Source organism: Semicossyphus pulcher, unplaced genomic scaffold (assembly GCF_022749685.1).
Source record: "Semicossyphus pulcher isolate SPU_LCO1_2020_fin unplaced genomic scaffold, fSemPul1.0.p SCAF_23, whole genome shotgun sequence".
Taxonomy (NCBI): domain Eukaryota; kingdom Metazoa; phylum Chordata; class Actinopteri; order Labriformes; family Labridae; genus Semicossyphus; species Semicossyphus pulcher.
This window is the reverse complement of record NW_027211697.1, coordinates 3,579,779-3,603,394: the sequence shown is the minus strand read 5'-3', so window position 1 is coordinate 3,603,394 and position 23,616 is coordinate 3,579,779. Positions and strand designations below refer to the sequence as shown.

The window sequence follows — 23,616 nt, the reverse complement described above, 5'->3', positions numbered from 1 at the left end:
GAGGTCCCGGCAACACCACACCGTCTTCACAGAGATATGTCCTGGGTTACACCAGCGGTTGTTCACATACATGATGAGTCCCCCACCTTTGCTTTTCCCGCTCGCTTTCGTGTCTCTGTCAGCTCTCACAGCAGTGAATCCCAGCAGGTCCACGTTAGCATCCGGTACGAGGTGGTTTAGCCATGTCTCCGTGAAGATGAGCAAGCTGCTCTCCCTGTAGATCCGCTGGTTGTTCAGTGCGGACAGCTCGTCGATCTTGTTCGGCAGCGAGTTCACGTTCCCCATGATTACGGAGGGAATCGTCGGTTTGTAGCGCCTCCGGTTGTCCGCTAGCTTAGCCTTTAGCTTAGCCCCGGCTTTGCAGCCCCTGGTTCTCCTCCTCAGCTCCGCCGGGATGGGGTGTCGTGTCCCGGCTCGTCCCTTTGTTCGTAGAGCCAGCATTTCCTCTCTCGAATAAGTGAGAAAACTGGCTCCTGGTCGCATATTAAAGTTAAAAATATCCATGGGATAAATAAAAAAAGCACACAATCTCTTCGCAAGAAGAGCAGAAAGTGAAAAGAGCGATTAAAAGAGTTAAAAGAGCTAAATAACTGAAGAGCTACTGGAGAGGCAGCCGTCTCCCACAGCGCTCAACTACTATTCTATATGTCTGTCTCTCTGTTTGTGAACATGTTGTGTCTACATGTCTACATGTCTATATGTTTGTTTGTTTATATGTTTCTCTGTTTGTCTATATGTCTGCCTGTCTATATGTCTGTATACATGTCTATATGTCTGTCTATATGTCTGTCTGCATGTCTGTCTGTTTGTCTATAAGTCTGTCTTTCTATATGTCTGTCTGCATGTCTGTCTGTTTGTCTATAAGTCTGTCTTTCTATATGTCTGTCTTTATGTCTGTCTATGCGTCTATATGTGTGGCCATGTGTCTGTCTGTTTGTCTATATGTCTCTCTGTCTATATGTCTGTCTGTTTTTTAATATTTCTGTCTATATGTCTGTACGTTTGTCTATATGGCTGTCTTTCGACATGTCTGTTTTTCTATATGTCTGTTTGTCTATATTTCTGTCTGCATATCTGTTTTTCTATACGTCTCTCTGTCTATATGTCTGTCTGTTTTTCTATATGTTTGATATGTCTGTCTGCATGTCTGTACGTTTGTCCATATGTCTGTCTTCCTACATGTCTGTTTTCCTATATGTCTCTCTGTCTATATGTCTGTCTGTTTTTGTATATGTCTGTCTACTGTCTGTTTATGTATATGTCTGTCTATATGTCTGTTTGCATGTCTGTACAATTGTCTATATGTCTGTCTTTCTACATGTCTGTTTTTCTATATGTCTCTGTTTTACTATATGTCTGTTTTTCTATATGTCTCTCTGTCTATATGTCTGTCTGTCTGTTTTTCTATATGTCCCTCTGTCTATATGTCTGTCTGTTTTTGTACATGTCTGTCTATATATTTGTTTGTGTGTTTGTACGTTTGTCTATATGGTTGTCTTTCTACATGTCTGTTTTTCAATATGTCTCTCTTTCTATATATCTGTTTGCATGTCTGTATGTTTGTCTATATGTCTATCTTTCTACATGTCTGTTTTCCTATATGTCTCTCTGTCTATATGTCTGTCTGTTTTTGTATATGTCTGTATGTTTATACGTCATTCTGTTTTTCTATAGGTCTCTCTGTCTATATGTCTGTTTTTCTATATGTTTGTCGATATGTGTCTATATGTCTGTCTATCTGTCTGTCTGTCTATATGTCTGTATGTCTATATATCTGTCTTTCTATATGTTTGTCTGTTTTTCTCTAGGTCTCTCTGTCTATATGTCTGTTTTTCTATACGTCTCTCTGTCTATATGTCTGTCTGTTTTTCTATATGTCTGTTTGCATGTCTGTACGTTTGTCTATATGTCTGTCTTTCTACATGTCTGTTTTTCTGTATGTTTCTCTGTCTATACCGGTATGTCTGTCTGGTTGTCAATATGTCTATCTTTTTGTCTGTCTGTCTCCCTGTTTGTCTATATGTCTGTAAATATGTTTGTTTATATGTCTCTCTGTCTATACGTCTGTCTGTTTTTGTATATGTCTGTCTTTCTATGTGTGTCTGTCTGTTTATCTGTCCTTGTGTCTATATGTCTGTCTGTTTGACTATATGTATGTCTGTATGCATGCACCGATCATAAAACACACTTTTTCACCTACCTTTCCATAAAAATTAAAATAAATAATCGTTGTGCGGAGTTGTGCGCGCTGCCACTGCTGTATCCATCATGTACGCTCAACCCTGGGTCAGTTGGCTAAATCATGTGCAATTAAATTAAGTTTTCCAAAATAGTGACAAATATGTGCTGACTGCAAACTACTTGCTGATATTTGGTTACTTTTCCAATGTATTGGTTGAAAATCATGCACTGTTCACGGTAGGACGCATGCAATAAAGCACTCATCTCCTTTCTTTAAATAAAACTACATCGCAAACCCGATGTTTATACTGTATGTCTCTCTATATGTCTGTCTGTCTATACTGTATGTCTCTCTATATGTCTGTTTGTCTATATTGCTGTCTGTTTGTCTCGGTCTGTCTATATGTCTTCCTGTCTGTTTGTCCGTCTGTCTTTGTCTGTCTATATTTCTGTCTTTCTATGTGTTTCTGTCTGTTTGTCTACATGGCTATATGTCTGTTTGTTTGTTTGTTTGTCTATATGTCTCTCTGTTTGTCTTTCTGTTTCTCTATATGTCTGTCTCTCTGTTTGTGAACATGTTGTGTCTACATGTCTATATGTTTGTTTGTTTATATGTTTCTCTGTTTGTCTATATGTCTGCCTGTCTATATGTCTGTATACATGTCTATATGTCTGTCTATATGTCTGTCTGCATGTCTGTCTGTTTGTCTATAAGTCTGTCTTTCTATATGTCTGTCTTTATGTCTGTCTATGCGTCTATATGTGTGGCTATGTGTCTGTCTGTTTGTCTATATGTCTCTCTGTCTATATGTCTGTCTATATTTTCTGTCTGTTTTTCTATGTCTGTCTGTCCATATCTCTGTCTGTCTGTATGTCTTTCTATTAGTCTGTCTATATGTCTGTCTGTCTATAAGTCTCTCTGTTTGTGTTTGTGTTTCTCTGTATGTCTGTCTGTTTGTCTATATGTCTGCCTGTCTATATGTCTGTATACATGTCTATAAGTCTGTCTTTCTATATGTCTGTCTATGCGTCTATATGTGTGGCTATGTGTCTGTCTGTTTGTCTATATGTCTCTCTGTCTATATGTCTGTCTATATTTTCTGTCTGTTTTTCTATGTCTGTCTGTCCATATGTCTGTCTGTATGTCTTTCTATTTGTCAGTCTATATGTCTGTCTGTCTATAAGTCTCTCTGTTTGTGTTTCTGTTTCTCTGTATGTCTGTCTGTGTGTCTATATGTCTGTCTGTTTGTCTATATGTCTGTCTTTCTATGTGTGTCTGTCTGTTTGTCTGTCCTTGTGTCTATATGTCTGTCTGTTTGACTATATGTATGTCTGTATGCATGCACCGAGCATAAAATGCACTTTTTCACCTATCTTTCCATAAAAATTAAAATAAATAATCGTTGTGCGCGCTGCCACTGCTGTATCCATTATGTACGCTCAACCCTGGGTCAGTTGGCTAATTCATGCGCAATTAAATACAAGTTTTCCAAAATAGTGACAAACAAATATCATCTGACTGCAAACTACTTGCTGAGATTTGGTTACTTTTCCAATGTATTGGAACGCCCTCATCTCCTTTCTTTAAATAAAACTACATCGCGAATCCGCAAAACAAATTCTCTGAATACATTTAACGACTTCATTATTTTAGCTAGGACTTACCTTCATCAATACAAATGCAAACTTAACTATCCCCTTATTGAAAGGGCACTGCTTTGTTTACGTATGCATGTTACGAGGTTCGCGATCAGAAGTTCTATCGTCTCCATGGTGAGCCAGACAAATTTGTTTGGCATCATTTGAGTCATTCGAAAAATGCTCTCGCCGACATCTTTTTCCTAAATTCCCAACTAATAAACTAATAAATGTGTTTTAATATCACTTCATAACTGTTTTCATATCACTTACCTGTCCCGGGAAAGTTAGAGCAGAATTACTATCTACAAAACCTTATCTAAAATTCAATTTGCTCCGAGAAATCGTCGAGTAACAAAAAAACCCAAAACTGTTTCTAAACAGGCCAACAAAAATACCTATCAACAGTTTTTCTTTGCATTCAGTATTTCACATCATAAATAACGTTTTTTTGTATAAAACCCCATTTCAAAGTTGAATAAACATCATTAAATACATAGGCTATAGTAAGTAAGACAATTAAAATGTGTCTTATCTGCAAACTGCTCCAACTCCGGTCAGCAGCTGCTCCTCCCCAGAGGGTCCATCAGAAACGGTTTACTTGTTGCAGTTCCTCCGGGCTTTTCTTCAGTTGAGTTGTCCAAATCCTTGCTTTCCGAGTTTCCATACTTTGCAGCAGTAAGGTTTCCAAACATGTCAAATCCGAGTAAAAAAAAAGGCGAAAAAACGGCCTACCACTGTAACGGGAACTCGATCAAAGACGACGGTTTTTTAATTTTAAGTTTTCAAGATTTCCTCTTCGCAGCAGAGCGGTTTTGCGACAGGTCAACCTCAGGTCAAGTCCGAATGCGAATGAGAGAATATGGCCTGCTAGTTCTGAACCTTGACCTGGTCACACGTCACCTTGTTCCGTTGTCATGACAATTTGTGAAGTAGGCGTTGGTCTCAATTTTAATCGCTTTTTTTGATATTTTTAATGTTTTAGTGTTGGCAATATGACTATTTTTGTATGTCTTGATGCCTGGGCAAAATTGTATCTGAAAAGTCATCCCATTAAGTCTTTGAATTGAATTTATAGTCTATTTATACTGCATTGGTTTATACTGCATTGATTAACTGTATTATTAAATGCTAGACTGTATTGTGTGTACAATAAGTTAAGTGGTGTGTATGATCATTCATTGGCTAAACACTGAGACAGAAACTAATTTATGAAACTATTTATGTTTTTTTTAGTTTTTAAAACCAAAATATTAAATACAATGTGATACATAAATAATTAAGTAAGCCCCCATCATGGTCTTTCATTACTGTTGGCATTTTGTTTTGTTTATTGTGTGAATTTGTCTCTTCTGATCTTAAAGTAGCCTATGTGGTTGATTTGAGACCCTGAAGCTAAAGGTTAACTGTGTGGACTAGATGGCTATGTTTGGGGGTATTTACTCTGCAAAAGCACAGTATCTACTACTATGATGATGATCAACTGGCTACTGCTTCATAACATGTCCTTACATGGTGCATGATGGTTTCTCATAAATGCTGCATGTGTGGAAAAGCTTCTTTGTATAAGTAACTTGGTCATATTTAGATATTTTCTCTCAGTAAGTTGTGAATTGTTATGGCAGCTAATGAGCTAATAGGTATAAACATGTAGAAGTGTTTGATAACTAAAGCTTGCTACCAGCAGACTAGATAATCTAGTATTAAAGGGCAAAATCGTCGATTTTCAACCTCAGTCCTATCATGCTATTATGGGGAGCTAACGCCATTATGGTACAACAAAAATACATTTTCGTTCTGAGCCTTTGGAGGACGTTATCCCCGTTTCTGACAGGAAACAGGGAGTATTTCACTCCAGCGTCTCTCTACCTTTTGCTCTCCTTACACTCCGGAACAACGCAGGTGAACACCATGATGCTCTGTTTTTGTTTTGTTTGTAGATATATTTGGTAGAACTCTAACGGGGGGAGATTCACTAAGGATTGCACGGCTTTTGTGCCCGCTAAAGCTGTGCAAATGAACAATCTGTTAATAATATATATTATTATAATCGGGAGACCAATCAGTCTGGGGCTGTGCGAGGCTCAACCTCAGCACAGGCACATTCTGTCCACATGTCCGGAGCCATTACGCAGGACGGGGATTATTACCTGGACAGCTGCTGTTCGCTCTCCTTTAAAACATAAAGCTGCATTACAGAGAGTAGTCAGTGGCGGTTCAAGACCAGTCTTACTGAGGGGGCCAGATGTTTTGTCAGAGGGGCGGATTCGACCCGAACAAAAGAGACAAAGACAGTGTTCAAGCTTTTAAAAGTTTTATTTCACTATATAAAGTGAAAAACTCAATGATGGAGGTGTAGAAGTGCACCATCATTGTCTTTGGCAGGTTGAACTTCTTCAGCTGCCGCAGGAAGTACATCCTCTGCTGTCCCTTTTTGATGAGGGAGCCGATGTTCAGCTCCCACTTGAGGTCCTGGCTGCTGATGGTCCCCAGGAAGGGGAAAGACTCCACAGTGGAAACAGTCGCTGATGGTGATGGGGGCGGGTGTGGCTGCTGTCTTTCTAAAATCCACAACCATCTCCACTGTCTTCAGAGCATTAAGCTCCAGGTTGTTCTCACCACACCAGGTCACCAGATGGTCAATCTCCCACCTGTAGGCAGACTCATCCCCACCAGAGATGAGTCCAATGAGGGTGGTGTTGTCCGCGAACTTCAGGAACTTGACGGACTGATGACTGGAGGTGCAGCTGTTGGTGTACATGGAGAAGAGCAGAGGTATTTGTTTCAGCAATCATTTTGTCATTATTGTAGACTCTTCGTTCGTACATACAGTACTGTGCAAAAGTTTTAGGCAGGTGTGAAAAAATGCTGTAAACTAAGAATGCTTTCAAAAATATAAATAATTGTTTATTTTTATCAATTTACAAAATGATAAGAGAGCGAACAAAAGAAAAATCTAAATCAAATCAATATTTGGTGTTACTACCCTTTGCTTTCAAACCAGCATCAATTCTTATAGGTACACTTGCACAAAGACAGGGATTTTGTAGGATTATAGTCAGGTGTGTGATCAACCAGTTATACCAAACAGGTGCTAATGATCATCAATTTCACATGTAGGTTGAAACACAGTCATTAACTGAAACAAAAACAGCTGTGTAGGAGGCTTAAAACTGGGTGAGGAACAGCCAAACTCTGCTACCAAGGTGAGGTTGTGGAAGACAGGTTCATGTCACAGGTCATACACCATGGCAAGACTGAGCACAGCAACAAGACACAAGGTAGTTATACTGCATCAGCAAGATCTCTCCCAGACAAAGATTTCAAAGCAGACTGGGGTTTCAAGATGTGCCGTTCAAGCTCTTTTGAAGAAGCACAAAGAAACAGAAGGATTTGAAGAAGCCTACATCCACAGAAGATCTGTGGTTAGTTCTCCAAGATGTTTGGGACAACCTACCAGCCAGAAGAATTGATGCTGTTTTGAAGGCAAAGGGTGGTCACACCAAATATTGATTTGATTTCTCTTCTGTTCATTCACTGCATTTTGTGAATTGATGAAAATTAACTATTGACACTTCAATTTTTGAAAGCATTCTTAGGTTATAGTATTTTTTCACACCTGCCTAAAACTTTTGCACAGTACTGTAATTGTACAATAAAACCTAAAATACACAATTTGAATGTACAGTATCAATCAATATATTACCATAATAAATATAATACAATGAAAGCCATGAAAGTAATATAACAAAATAAGTCAAGGACCCATTGGAACCAGAGTATTGAGCTTTAAGGGGCACTGTAATTTATTCCAAGCATTTGGTGCAAAGAATCTAGATCGGTGTGAACTCTGGGGACACGCAGCAATAACCAGTCCTATGAACGAATGTTATGTTTTGAAACTCTCCATCCAATAAGGGATGACAAATAAAGAGGGCAATTTTTGAAGAAGCCCTTCATTAATAAGTAAAAACAGGCTTGACAGCTTTAGAAAATGTGTTGTATTTTTTGTTTTCAGTCAGCTTCAGTAACATAATTAAGATGTACATGATTTCTGTGGGATATGTTTGAGTGTGCTGAACCTTTTTAACATGAGCAGAAATGTTGCTGAAACACATGAGCCTTCAAATTTCAGAGGTTTATGAATTTATGTAAAGAATTAATTAAAATGTTTTATTTATCATTGACCTGTATAGGTGCCACATACACATTTAAAAAGGTTCCTTCACAGATAAAGGTGGACGGAAGAGTAAATCATGCCTACATGTGTGTTGACTCAGCAGGATAACATGAAACGAGAAAAGTTGACCTACTGGAGAATAAATATTTTTAAGCAATACAGAACGCCTGAAGGCCTCACAGCATTATATTACATTATATTTTGCTTTTTCTTTGCATAAATGATGACATTTTCACTATCAACTGATGCAAAAAAGGCACAAAGTAGTGCATAAAAAAATCAACAAAATGCCTGAAATTAAGTATTTGGCACTTAAATTGAATGAGGCAAGACCCCCAGACCCTCCTCCTATAAAAATTATAATAATAATAAAACCCTTATTTGAAAAGATCTAGGGTATGAAGCAGATATACAGTGTATGCAAAGGAATGACTTTTTTACTGATTTGATAGTCTAATCTGTTGCAAATGCAAGAATTCAAGGTTAGGTGCAGCCGCCTGTAGGATATCACAGCCTTGTAAACCTTCCCCCCAAAACATAATCATATGTACATCTAAGATGCACTTGAAATATGAGAAGATCATACACAAGATCTGAGGATTATATTTTAGGATATTATATTTATATTTAATGAGTGGTTATCCACATTCGTGATTTCACAGGCCTCAAATCTTGTCTGTTTACAGAGAAGTCTCAAACTAGAATCCTCCAAAGACCTTGTGCATTTTTTGTGTGTATTTGAAGAAGTAAGCTACAAGAAGTATAATCAGCAGATGCAGTGTTTCTGAGTTGAAAACTACATGTACTCACATTACTAATATGGATCCATGGTCTAATATGTATTAATTCGGGGTCTCTTGATGTGGAAAAGTTAGGAACCACTGTGGATCTAAAGACTTCTCCCACTTCTGCATGAGCAAAGGCAGGAGTTCCAGTTCACCCATCTATACTGGAATATAGTGTTACTGGTTAAAAGATCAAATTATTGTAGTGATGAGGCATCCACATGCCAGCTTCTTTGTTCTCTAAAGGTTTTGCTACAGGTCAGTTGGCTGCCTTTATAGACTCTGAAGCTCTGCCCATTAGCTTAGGGGAAGTTAAGGGGCCGGGTCACTTGACTGACAGGTGGATATTGCTGGCTGTCTGCTAGACGTCAACACAGACACACAGTCACTGAACTTAACTTCACCTTGTTTGTGGTGTTGGATCCTTTTTTGGGATTTTGTGTCTTCCTGTGTGATTTATTGGACCGTCTGGCCGTGCACGAAATCTGTGCTCCAGCTTTAATTGAGTTAAATGCTAGTATTATTGTATTGATATAATTTTGCACTTAGTGGCAGGTATACTGTAATGGCCATACCTGTTCAGTGTTTATCATACATTTATTTATTCATCTGCCAGTGCATGGAAGTTAGGAGTTGTTGGCTTTACATTACAGTTGGCCGTAGTGAGGAGAAGACCAGTTTATTTTCCCGGTATGTGTGGTTCACTCGCTGTTCTCTCTCCAGGCGAGCGAGTGGATAGGCTAGTAAACACACAAACATCTCAAATAAGAGAACAGTACATCGGAGAGTTCAATCAAGTGTTCTGTCTTGTTTCTTGTTCGACATATTTCATGTTTATTTATTAACGCTGACAGACAGGTATTGGTTCAGACAAATATGGTGGCATCAACTAAAGAACAGAACCAGGCAGAGAAGGAAATCGGTTTCAGACCCGAGACACACTCAAAGGTCGGCTTATACACTGTCAGATTGTCCTGCTCACACTGTTTGGCACTGCTCCATCCATTGTCATTCATCTAACATAACACATGACACCTCTCTCTAATTTCATAAATGTCTTTCATAAGTCAAGCCAAGAGTTAATACTATATAAAAGGACTGAAGTTGGGAATTGACTGTGTAATTGGAGTACAACAGAACAAAGCAGATGAAAAATTCCAGCAACAAAAAAAACTACCACATTTCCTGTAGTGATTTTGTTCACATTTCTAAAACTCTTTCCCATTTTCTTTTCAGTTACACAAAAGTTGCTTTGGTGAGCGCAAGCTTGTACTTGATCTATGCAACAGGTGTCTGTTCTACAGGTTCTATTGGCTCTGGTTGTAAAGTGTTTAAAGATCAGTTTACCAGTGGTTGCAGGACAGAGTTAGACAGTATTCCAGTTAATTTTCCACCCTGAGCATCGGAAAAAAAAGCCACAAATCAAAGTCAAACTCGACCTGCAAGTACGCATAATGGCACCTGGGCACCTCGGACCCTGAGGCACATCAATACAAGGCATTGAGCCAAGAGCATCTCTGAATAGGACACAAGTTTTATATTCGGGCAGGATGAAATGCCCTCAAACAGTGCACATTTTCAAAACGAGTGATGAATGAAGGTGGCCTGTGAAGTTCCTCTGTTTACATTCGATGTTACTGACCAAAACACATTGTATAAGATCTGACAAACATGTTGAATGCATCAAGTTTTTGAGTGCAAAGTTGATTTTAAATTCTTGCAACACAAGGTAAGGTGTTCATGCTCTTCTCCCTCTCAACTAGCATTGCTTTTAACCCCTAAACAAGGCACTAAACCCTCTCACCTGCTCCAGCAAAACTGCTCAGAGGCCACCAGTGGGAAAACAGCTTTGAAGGTGAGCTTAAAGAACGTGAAGCAGGGGAAAGAGCTGATTGCAACTATGAGGAATGATAACAAAACACTTAGAAGCTGTCACGAAGAAAGGCATCAATCTGTCTACAATCTGTAACTAAAGATAAAAGCTGTTGTGCTACAATCAGTCTTCCAACACGGCAGTCTCTCTGTACTGCACTCACTGGCAAACACTCTTTAAACACTGGTAACACTTATTTTGTTTTTTCAATGCAGGCATGATTGATGGACAGACATCAACTGTGATAGTCAGCTACAGCTAACGCACATCTGAAGCCTTTATAAAGGCAGAAGCAGCATGTTAACTAATACAAACAAGGCAAAGTGATCACTTACTGTGTTTAGAGTTTAAACCCAAAGTAACCAGGACTTGATTTGGTGATTAAACAGCAATTGTACAGCTAACATTGGTTTAGAGAGAAAATTGTCATGAAAACACACAAGTGAGTTGCTTATGGCTGATTTTCATTCCTTTAGAAATGCTCGCTATCTCTGGACCCTTGTTGAACAAATACTTGGGAGTCTTTAAAAAATTACCTTACATGAAAATATCAACCGTATACTGTAATGCTCTCCCCCTTGTCCAGTTCAATCATAATTACATTATGAAATATAATCAATCCCCATCCATAATTTAGTTGAGCACTACACAATTTGCTCACATGAGTCACTTAAAATCTTATACCAATTATTTCATAAGGTCAGAGCTCGACTGAGGTTCAGACACTTCAGCTCAAAGCCAGAGGGACTTGTGTATGAGGACAGATTTGTCTACGCTAAATAGTTTTGATAGTAAATATCTGATTTTAAAGGCATGTCATCATATAAATTTATTGTAAACACCGAACCAGAGGGATGTTTGTCTAATCTTATAATTTAGAGCTGCTCTGTCACTCTGTGTCACTGTGACGTGCTTCTATGTACAACATTTTTATAAACCAGAACTGCTTTATTCACATATTAGTGAAGTTATTGTTTTGTGGGTTGATATACAAAATATTTTTAATATTTTACAATATTAAACAACACTAAGACTCTACAGCCACACTAGTGGCTCTATTAAAACTGTACTTCGTTGGTGTTTTGAGTTAAATATCAATGTCAGTGCAACAATGCTCAACATATCAATGTTAACATGCTAGCATGTGTACCATTCCAGTTAAGCTTGGAAGCATGCTAAAATTTTGCTAATTAGCACTAAATACAAATTACAACTGAGGCTAAGTGCAATAACATTAGCTTACTTAAAACTAAAGTATTTGACAAATTAGTTTTGGACTAGAAGATGGTCCTCAACGGAAATGAAAGGATCACAATTTTTGTCATAAAAATGTTAGTCAGTCCGTCCAATGGTTAATGAGTCAATTTAGTAAAGACATTTCACTTGAGACTTGATCAAATTGAGCCGAAAGCTTTGCTTAAATACAGTATAAAACACAGTTCACCACAAGCAGTAACATAGGTTACTTATGTTTTGCTGAAATTTTGATAGATGACATCTCCATACTGCTTTCCACGCAGACATTTGAACAACAACATGGGGATGAAGTTGTAAATCATTTGTGATAATTAAGCAGCCTGATCATTTTTTTCTGATTCAGTGTTTTCAATGTATGTATGCAACATAATCAGAGCTTGCCAGCAAGCTGTATTATCTTGATGAACACATACATGAACTCATAAAAACCACCATGTTGAAGGTCAACACAAGAGCAGAAAATACACCATTTGTCCGTTCTAAACCACAGTCTGACATTTCACTATCTCCATGTAAATATTAACCTTAATGTATTAATTCAACAAATTGTCAATAACAACCATTTGCCCATTCCCTTTAAAGAAATTTGCATTAACCAAATTTAAAAAAACTCTCAAGGACGTTCAACAATGACTCATATTCTATTATTAGTAGATTTTATAATATTTTCATCATCTGACTCAAAGAGCACTTGTTATTTTGAGCAATACCCTTTCTACAGTTGCTTTCAGTGTTTCAAGCACAAGTACTTGTAAGGAATATTTCAAAAATCCATGAAACTTTTCTAATTAATTTGGTCAAAGAAGAAACTTTGTTAAAAATATATTAAAAAAAACAATTTCTATGTGGCTAAACCTGATTCACCTCCAGTGGTTCTTCGGGACCAGTAAGCTAACTGAGCTTTCACGACCACGGCAACACTCTCGAGTACAACCAATATTTGGACTACGTCAGGCATGTATCACTAACTTAAGTTAATTTTCTAAAGTCATAATACTGGCACTTGGACCTTCTACTTTTCTCCTAAAGCAAGACATGTGAAGGGTGTTTACATGCACACAGTTTCCTGAATAATTCTTTAAATTATATTCATATGCAGGTCAAGTTTAACAAACATTTCTCAGAGGCAAAACTGTCCTGCTACGTTAGCATAACAACGCTTTATTAGCTGAGGCAAAAAGGCAAATACTGATCAAAATATCAAGAAAATAATATTGGCATGTTCTCACTTTTTTATTTTTGTGAGAAGTATATTTAACACTTTTAGGAGGTCAGTAGGCAGATTAGCATAAAGGTTAGCTAAAGGACTACAGGAAATATCTGAAGGGCCAACTAGCTAACCTAGATAACTAGCTATTGCCTCGATACTAGCCTGATTGACATACTGGCTGGTCAAAATGGAAGCAAAGAAAGGCCATAATACTTATGTATTACTTATTTTGAAGTTTAACCACTCCCGAATACTGAATAATGAAATTAAAATGCCACTTAATATGTAGCGCTGAAATATTTCAATATTAAAAACATCAGATAGGAAATTTAAGTAGCTATTTTCTCTATTCAAATTCAGTTTGTCAAATCCTAGAAATCCAAGTCATAGGGTTTAGGTTAAAAAAAAAGAATTATAATAAAAAATTAAACATAATGGCTGCTGAGAATTAATTAGGCTTGTAAGAATACATCAGAGCTTGCTCTCCTATCAAGTTACGCCCTGTCAGTCAAACAACTGAAGAAAGAAATGTTCAGATAAATGACATTTTTAAGTGCTTAATATGTTTTGAAACCAAAAAAGTAAATGGAATGGAAAAACTGTGTCACCACAATTAATTCAGTAAGTAAGTAAGTAATCAGTAATTATATTACATATTTAGGTAAACAGTTGCTTTAAATCAAATCAAATTGATATGGCCTTTCATTGCTTTTGTAGAGGTCAACATTATCAGCTGAGTCTAGAAAATAAGCAAGATGAAATGGTTAGAAAAATCAAAAAATGTTAGAGCTAATTTGGAAACTTTTACTATTAAATAATTTATAAACCAGACTGCACCAAGCTATTAAATATTAAGTACACATTTTCAAATGGTTTAATTCCTTTTTTGGTCATGTATTTTTGTGAGACAAGGGATTCTATCAGATATATCGTTAACAGATTTTTCTCTTTTATGTCAATATCTGCCTTACAAATCCAGTCATTGAAAGGAATTTTGGCACTTTGTCTCCAACAGCTTTTGTTTACTTCAAGAGTGAAATCATTTCTAGAGGAGTTATGCCTTACAGAAATATTTGAACAACTGACACTACTAAGTTTTTGAATCTGAATCAACTGAAAGTTTTCCAATGTAGCCTGAGCTCATAATACTATGCAGTGAGTGCAAGTGGAAGCCTCAGCAACCAGGGTATCCAAAATCATTTTTTTGTGAGCTTATGGGTAGATTTCCCCCACACAAACTCAAGACTCTCCTGAGTGCATGTAAACCCACACACACACTGAAGTTAACACCAACAAATATACACAATTTGAAGCTCTAAAAGCACATATTAGACTATTCACACCCTGTTTGCCATTTATATGTCTAGAAAAGAGATGAAACAGACTGAACCTGGACTACTAAATCATTTCATCCTTCTACAGCAGGACATCATCATTCAATCATTGAACTGCCTTACTTTCAGATATTAGACCCACTTAATTGCTTAAGCCTTTTAAACACTTTTAAATACATGTATAGAATATATACAAACAATATGCCACTACAGTTCAGACCTGAAATGCAAGCTTCTGCAGGATTCCTTCCATCGCTTGCAGAGTTAGGCTAGAAAAGACAAACCAAAGGCTGGGGTGGGTGTTCTGCATTTTCGCAGTTTGTGTCATTGATGAGAAATTTGTCGGCCATCTTGTTTCATAGTTTTTATTACTTAACTATCAGCAGGCGGTGGCTATTTCCTTTTCAATGTCTGTTTTTTTTGGTGTTCCACCTCACAATTTCAGTTGAGTTTTGAGGTGAAAAATGAGGTGGCCATTTCTCCTTTTAGTTTTTGATTCAAATGATCAATGCTGTACGGCAGAACAGACACAAGTTAGTCCTCTTTGTGAGAATCCAGTCCAGTCCGAAACAAGAAAGGGAATGGTTCAGCAACCACTTACAGTACAGCGTCAAGCACATGACCTTTGTCCTTTCTTGTTTGTTCTGGTTTATTCTGCATTTATGCCATCTGTAACTCTGTAAAGCACTTTGTGACAAGCCTGTTAATAAAAAAGCGCTTTTTTGAAATCGATAATAGAATCCCGGTATCATACTGTTATTAAAGAGAGGAGAAGCCAAAAGAGATCAGGAACAAATAAAGCACGGGTTGTTGAATGTAGTTTCTGTTTTGATTGCCAAGCCGGTTGCCAGGAAGACACACTGAGGATTGTGGGTATTACAGAAGGAGCATTCTGGGATTGGTTATTTAATGACAGAGCTGTAAGCTGCTGGCAGATGCCAGATGAGAGGTTGCTTCTTTTCTCCATGTATGTCGCCCTGTTGTCCTCTTTTTCATCCTTGTTATTGTTACTTTCCCACTACCTGTCCATGCAGCAAAATGGTTGATCGGAATAAAATACAGCCCAGAATGAAGGCAGAGCTCCTCCTTTTCCAGTCACAGACAGGAGGTAGGAAGTAGCAGCAGTCTAGGAGGGTTTGGAGGTCTTCAGGGCATCCACTTTGGTCTCCAAGTCTGTAATCTGAAGAAACAACAACACAGTGGAGGATGACTAACTACATAATCAACGGATCAATCTCTGTTGTGAAGAAAAGCAATATTTTACTAATATACAGAAGCTTAAAGATATTCTGGTAAAATAAGGTTATGCCAGCTTCATGTTCCTGGACATACTGACAATGGTCAATGTGTCTTCCCAGTGCAAACTGTAATTTTCATAATAATGATCTGTACCATAGACTGCATAAAAAGATGGATGACATGACAGCGCCCTAAAAGTGAAGCCAAAACATTTCAAGTGCCCCCTGCTGACTGGCTCCAGTATAGGTCATAAAGGCCTCCTCCTCCATGTTAACAGGTGGGACATGAGTCAAACTATAAAATCAAAATACACGACAAATACATTTTTCTCAAACATGGTTTCTGTCATTACAGCTAATTATAAGTGTTCATTTTTCAGTTTATTTTTAATTAGTTATTTGATGCTGTCAAAAACAATCACTACAGTCACTGAAGTTTCCATACCTGTAAACATTAACCAAGAAACTGTTCTGCTGTTAAACACGCGGGCAAGCAAGATCCTTGCTGTTTTTTCGGTAAGTTAATTGCGTGTTTTGGTTAGCGGAAGTGGTTACAGCGGCGGCACTTGCCGATCTCTACTGCTCAGACTCTGACTCCCAGTGATGTCACCATCGCAAGATGGCAGCGCCTATCACAGGGGATATTTTGGCATCACTTTCGTACAATGGGAGCAGATGGAGACGCATCGTCCATCTGTATATACAGTCCTTGATCTATACACATGAACCATCTGCAGTTAAATATCAAATTCCATCAGCAGAGATAGAAGTTCTCTTGACCTATGATTAGTCTTGGTACTGTATTAAATGTTTTAGTCTTCAACACACTAATGGATTTACACTATATGGAGGATTTACGTTTAGTATAAAAGTAAAATATTTGCAATGTATAAAAATAATAGGACCAGAAGGGGACCGAAGATGGAGCCTTGGGTAACACCAGAGGTCAGCGGAGCCTCTCAATTGTGACAGTCGCCAGAGACTACTGAAATTTGGGCTAATTAACTAATTCAAATAACAGGTTAAGATGATTGACTACACTTAAGACCAGCTCCAGTCATGTTTTAAGACATAAAATGCTCTGCTTGAAAAAATTAATTGTCTGATATGCTTGTTCTGCAAAATACATTTAATGTAAAAAATCCTCACAAGGCATCTCCTCCTTCTCCCTCATCAAACATTCCTGAATCTGCATAGTCCACGCCCACTATGCACATTTCCAACCGCCCCCTCCATCACAAAAACAAAACACGTCTCTGCCATCGTTTAGTGGCAACTTGTTGAAACTTAGCAAGCTTTAAATGTAGTAATTAGTAGTAGCAATGTTAACGTTAGTAGTCAGTAGTGAGTTTGCAAAAATGACGATGACAGTACCAGCGCCGAAGTGGTTGTGCAACAGCTTATCATGTCTGATATTTACTTTTACAATTGGTGGTAACTTCTGGCCGAAAGAGTCTGTTTGCCATGGCAGTAAACAAACACAAGACTTTCATTTTACCTGCATGATTTCACTTACGTGACTTCCTGCAGCACCCTTTTATAAAATCCAAACCATGATCTTTTTTCTAAACCTAACCAATTAGTTTTGGAGCAAAGACCTAACCTTTCCAAACCTTAACCTTTAGTTGGAGGACACGTTTCCTGCCATTGATACAGGCATTCACGTGTTGGAGGAGTCAGTGGAGAACTGCACTTAATGTGTCACTTCAGACCATCTTGGTCAAGGCAAGTATTTCACAAACCTTATCTTGCAGGTTGTCCGCCTCCTCTTTGTGTGTAGCCTCACTCTCTTCTTGTGCTCGACGCTGAGCTGTCTCCTTCTTCAGATACTCAATCTCTCTACACAAACACAAAAAAACACACCAATTAAAGTTTTGGTGCCATTTACTCCCTCTAAAACGTGTGTAATGTGTCTCTTCTGTCTTACTTCTGCTGGTACTCTTTAATCAGTCTCTTGGCTTTGCTGTATTTCCTCTCTAAGGTTTGGTACTGAGCCTGGGTTTCCTTCAGGTGTTCATCCACTGCCTGAAAACAAACACAGCATCAGTAGCGAAAACAAATCATTTTCAGGGGAGATTATAGAACTATTAGTCAAAAAATACTTTATCCATTCATGACTGATAAATTCATCCTTGTTGATATTTCTTATTTCTCATAAATATCTCTCATAAAATACCTTGCAGAGGGACTGTGCCTCCATCCAGTAGCCCTCCAGTTTCTCCATCCTCTCTTTACTGTCCCGGATGTTTTGTTCCAACTGAGCACGCTCCATCCGCCAACGCAACCTGTCCTGCTCCGCATGAGCCAGCTTTAGGTAAGGGGTGGGAGTGTGGAAGGAGGAATGGGTATGTGGGAGGTAGAGGCAGCATTAAGTCATCGTTCAGCCAGCAAAGGAAATTATTTTATGTTACTGTACATTCTTCTCTGCAGTGTCAGCTGGATGTTGCAGTGTATTTCATTTATGCATGTATAGAAGGACTGAAAGTTAAGTGGTCTCACCTTCCGTTTTAAGAGCTGGATCTCTGCCTGGGTTACTGCATGTTTAATTTGAAGCTATAGACAGAGGCAGACAGACAGTATTAAACAAAGACAAACCATCCATCACCACACCAAACCGAAAACAAAAAGATGTATTAAATAATCAGGATAAAAAGTGATCATGCACCTCCTTGAATTTATGGGCCAGCTTCTCGGGGTCCACCTCCACAGGAGACAGCATGTCTTGGTTTTCGGCCAAATCGAAAACCTCAATGGAGTTTGGGAACACTGGGCTCATCTCCTCCTCCTCATCTGTTGCATATTCACCTGTCTGCAAGAAAACAGCGAGGGATGGGGGAGGAAAATGTTTAATCTATTAATATTTAGAATTTTTTATACATATTGTATGTGTGTGTGTGGTGGTAGAGTGAGCAGAGGTAAAAATAAGTCTATTGTTTTTTTGTCAGGAGTTAGATGAGAAGATTGATACCACTGTCATGTCAGTACAGTCAATATGTAGGTGGAGCAATATGTAGCTGGTAAGCCTCGCTTAGCACAAAAACTGGAAATAGCTAGTCCAACTCAAACAAAGCTTTACAAAAACCTTCTACCAGCACCTGTTAGATGGTATAAAAGGTATACAAAAGTCTACCTTACAGCATGTCTAAAGCTCGCTTAATTTTCTATCTTACATCTAGTTTGTTTAAAGCATGAAAGATAAATGACACGTTGTGGTTAACTGTAGTTTAATTTTATTTAGAAATGGGGTAAGCCACTTTGTGACCTTAAGAAATGCTGTTAGGCAGATTTTGTGACCTTCAGACAGAGCTAGGCTAGCTTTTACACCATCTGAGTCTTGTTTTCTGCTAAGCTAAGCTAAGCTAGCCTATTGCTAACTCTATATTTTCCTGTACAGACGTGACAGTTATATCAAGAAAGCAAATGAACATCTTTCCCAAAATGTGAAACATGATTTTACAAAGAGTAATAGCTAAGTTGAGCCTTAGCCTTAGTCCAATCTTAATGCAAAGTTGGCCAACCGTCTGCTAGCGTTAGCTTCATATTTACTGTACAAATATGAGAATAGTATTCTTTTAAATGTTACTTTCAGATCATGGTAGTACCAATTAGAGTTCAGACTCCCAGTTGAACTACTTTCTCTCTTCATGTGTTGCTTTATAATTTCATTTCGAGGAGTATGGGTCTTACATAATTATATAATGGAAACTAGCCAGAAACAGACCACAGAAGTATGAAGTTACAAATTAAGTGAAAGAAGCAACCTCTTGCCCTCTGAAATCGAACCCAGCCACTGCCTCTAACTGTCTACCACTAAGAGGATTCACACAGTCAATAACAGTCTGCTCATCACTTGTCTTCCCTCTTCTACATTACAAATTACAGAGCTTCATATTCACTTTTGATCACATGCCAAAGGTCAAAGCTACTTAAGCTACTGACCCTTATATATATATTGCATTTTATCATACAGTATCTTCAGCTCTGGTTACACTTCTCTCCTGACACAAAGACAGGCAAGGTCTTTGACTGCATATTTTAAGGCTATACCATACCTGAGTGCATGCTGCGAATACACTGTGAATAATTAATAATATGTTATTATTATGAATTATTGGGGTGAATTATCAAACAGGTTAGTGGGGAAAATTACTGTTCGCATGTTTGAGCTGAAGCCAGATTTTAAAAGTCCCCTATCAGACTCCTAACCCCATAAAATATGATGATGACAACCAACCAACCAAACAAGTGTTTAAAAAATGAATATAACTCTTTAACTGTTTAATTACATTTGTTGACATTTTTACCACACCACATTATGGTCTGTTGTCAGGTATGTAATTCTGGTGATAAAATGTTTAATTGTACTCGATAAAATTTGGTTTTTTGCTCAAAAACATTCAAATGTTCTTAATAAGCTAGAATAATCAGCCCATAACACCCAACATGTATACTATGTGTGTACTTATACAATATAAACTTCTCTTTATGTCCTTATAAACCCCCTAAATTTCCATATAAATTACAAAGAACATGAGCTTGACGTGGGTAGCTAATGGAAGCTAATTGCTACAGTGATAAAGAATAACAGCAACTTTTAGTTATGAAGGTTAATCACAGGAAACAACCTAATTTAAAGTCTAATTATGTTGTGCTGTAATTACGTTAAGAAATTTTACATTCAGCCAATCAATCCCAGAGTTACAAAGAATGAAATGTGTGACTTTAGTAATTAAACAAATTTATAATTGTCATACTGTAATTAGATTTTTTTTGATACATAATTAGATTTTCACTCTGTCTGCTACCCTCTCTGACCACAAGGTGGAGAAGCTGCACTGAGTTTTAAACCACAGGCCACATGGTGGCACACAGACCGACATTTTGTCACTAACACACACACACACACACATACACACATGCACCACAATGCAACACTCCTATCTTCTCTCTTCATTTGTTCATCTTTCTTTCTTTCTTCTTCATCTTGTTTCTGTAGAAATAGTTTGATGTTAGTCTGGGCACATACCTCCTCATCCTCATCCATGTACTGTTTGTATCTCTGCTCCATCATCTCTCTCTGCCACTTCTCCTGTTCCAGAGTCTGCTGGATCAGCTGAGCCACTTCACTCTGCTCCCCGGGCTTCTCCCGACCAATCACAAACCTGGAAGACGTTGAAAATCCATCAGTTACGTTAATCAAACTGGAGACATTCAATCAAAAACCTTAAAAATTCAAAACACACAGCAACTGCAAACCTGAAAATTTCATGGACACAAATCTTAAGCCGGAAAGCATTGAAATGCAAAAAACATAGGAAAAAGTAGGAAAAAAGACACCAAACAAGCTGTAAACATGGAAACATACAGTAAAGTGCAAAAACTTAAGAATTTTGTGTTTGTGTGCATGTGTGTGTGCGTCAGACCTGACAGTGCCGGAGGTGTTGCGGAGGACAGAAGCAGCAAGGCTCTGAGTGACGCCCACCAGGCTGGTCCCATCGACCTCCACAATCAGATCATTAACCTGGATCCTGCACACACGGAGACAAACAGAATAAAATGCATGCGTGAAAATCAACACGAAAGATAAACTCCACCCTCAGCCACAGCTACTGTACCATTTAAGTGTTTTTATAATATTCTGACAGTGAATCCAGAGTTATTTGGGATGTTCGGTCTGTAAACACGTATCCGTAATTGGCTGTTACATATGATTGGGGACAAAAAAAACAAAACTGCTTCTGTCAGTGCAGTGGAGTATGTGGTAAGTTAATCAAACTTAGCAGGAATTACTTACTAGCTTATCATTTAAATCCCCAAATTCCATAATTCCCAGCTGTAGTTGCTCCTTTGTCGGCAAGCCGCTCATTATGTGTTCGAAACATGAGGATTTGTTTATAATGGAGATTTAGGAAAGTAGCTCAAATTAATGTCTCGGAGCTGAGAATTGTAATTTTAACTTTTCATTTATGCCGACTGTCTCAGTTTGATTATGGAGCACAATAGAAAAGATTCCTAGCTGTTTAAATTGGACAGAATAATGTTGGAAAAGTTAAAGATTGAAGTTTAATTACTTAAAAATTGGATGTAATTAATCAATTTTTAAAATACAACTTTTTTTATGGGATCTTTTCTTGGCATAAGCGCTTTAAAGACATCACCATGCTATACAACTGAAGTGCATCTGCAGTAATGGTGGCTTGTCTACTTCCACCTACAGCTGAAATAATCTATACACTTTTCTTTGTGTATATCATGGCCGGGCCTACAACTGTTTTTCATTGTTCAATCCTTTAATGTATAACAAAAACAGAGCTGAATCTTGAATGTACCTTGAACTTGATTCTTGATATGCGAGTTAATCCACGACTGGAAATATTCCCACTATTTATTCCTGTCTTACTAACATATGGTATGAAATACAGTACCCAGCTCGTTTAGGAAATTACTGAGCCTTTGTGAAAACTGGAATTATATATTATATATATGTTGAGGAGGAACAAATGCGTTTGGCCGAGAGCCAAAAACACAAAGTACTGAGAGCTGGTTTTGGTGTTATCAGGAGATTTTTGCCAGGAAACAGATAACAGAGCATGAATGTACTGTACTTATATAGCGACCACTCAAAGCTGCTTTTACACTGCATGTCACATTCACCCATTCACACACACATTCATACACTGATGGCAGAGGCTGCTACGTAAAGTGCCCAACTGTCAATCTGTTATCACGTTCGTCCACCGGGAGCAATTTGGGGTTTAGTGGAGCTGGGGATTGAACCTCCGACCTTCAGATTGAAAGACGACTAACTCTACCACTGAGCCCGGACGCTTAGATTTGTGTGCATGAGCAAAAATAAAATCATGTGTGAGACACTCATACCTGCCGTCTCTCTGCGCAGCTCCGCCTTCAGTGACCGTCTTTACAAAGATTCCCAGCTTCTCCAGACCCATATCAGCTCCTGCGCCCATACCTATGATACTGATACCCAGTCCATCGCTGTCTGAGAGACACACACACACAGACACACACGTAATGTAAGTACTTTGAAAATACTTTACAGTATCTGACTCAGATAAATCTTAAAATATATGTTGACATTTTTCATACTCATATATTATTTTTGTTATTAGATCCCTAAGATATGTAATAAGGTATATTTTTATTCAACTGATGTGAAGTTTTAGATAAAAATCTAAGCAACACATATTTGAACTTTACATACTTTTAAGATATTATATAATATTCTTTAGTTGAATATGGCTTTTCTTGTTTAGTTATTTATCTACTTTTATTTTATCAACATGTTCGAAATAAAGATCACTCAATATTAGTTCATGAGTATATGTCAGGATTTTAACTGTTAAACTCTGCTAGGAGCAGCTACCATGGATGGTTACTAGGTCCAACCCATTACCTCCACAATTACTAGCTGCTAATCAGGCTAATCCGTGCTAAGTTTAATCCTATAAAGAGATAATAGTGTTGCTAGCAGACAGTGAATGTCCACTAACAGCATCTTATCAGTTATTGTGTGCACGCGCTTGAGTGTGTAGTTACATAAGGAGCTTCACTGAGTGACTCTTTATGAGTGTAAAAATGTGTGTGAGTGCGTGTGTGAGTGTTAGTACCTTTCTCCAGCTCTACAGGAAATAGGTCAAGTTTCTCGACTCTTTTCTCTAACTCGTACTCAGCTGATGCTGCCATGGGGTCAACGTCATCGTTACGTCGATCGTAGTCTTCGTTCGAGTAGGTGGTGAAGACCTACACAGGGCACAAAGGTCAAAGGTCAGAGGGCCTACATCTCGCGCTGACAAATACTCTGCTATGGAAACAATTATAGCTCAACAACTGAAGAGCAAAACAATGACCTGAAGGATGCTGAAAAGCTCAATCGAAATGTTGAATTTGCAGATCTGGGTG

The 23,616-nt window shown here is 38.0% G+C and overlaps 1 protein-coding gene and 1 pseudogene across 3 annotated transcripts in view; one reads left to right on the top strand and one right to left on the bottom strand.

Moving 5' to 3' along the window:
* Positions 1-714: 714 nt before the first annotated feature.
* LOC138603199 (ATP synthase subunit a-like) lies at positions 715-7,850 on the top strand (annotated as a pseudogene).
* Positions 7,851-9,584: 1,734 nt separating this feature from the next.
* Positions 9,585-23,616, bottom strand: part of LOC138602613 (neurabin-2-like) — a 30,485-nt gene continuing 16,453 nt past the window's right edge. For all 3 annotated transcript variants that reach the window (XM_069674097.1, XM_069674096.1, XM_069674098.1), the window contains 10 exons: positions 23,325-23,457; positions 22,576-22,696; positions 21,120-21,224; positions 20,723-20,858; positions 18,362-18,505; positions 18,196-18,249; positions 17,873-18,004; positions 17,624-17,721; positions 17,439-17,535; positions 9,585-15,638 (listed from right to left, as the gene is read on the bottom strand). In XM_069674097.1, coding sequence (XP_069530198.1) covers positions 15,585-15,638; positions 17,439-17,535; positions 17,624-17,721; positions 17,873-18,004; positions 18,196-18,249; positions 18,362-18,505; positions 20,723-20,858; positions 21,120-21,224; positions 22,576-22,696; positions 23,325-23,457 — 1,074 coding nt within the window. In that variant the 3' untranslated portion in view covers positions 9,585-15,584. The remainder of the gene's footprint in view (positions 15,639-17,438; positions 17,536-17,623; positions 17,722-17,872; positions 18,005-18,195; positions 18,250-18,361; positions 18,506-20,722; positions 20,859-21,119; positions 21,225-22,575; positions 22,697-23,324; positions 23,458-23,616) is intronic.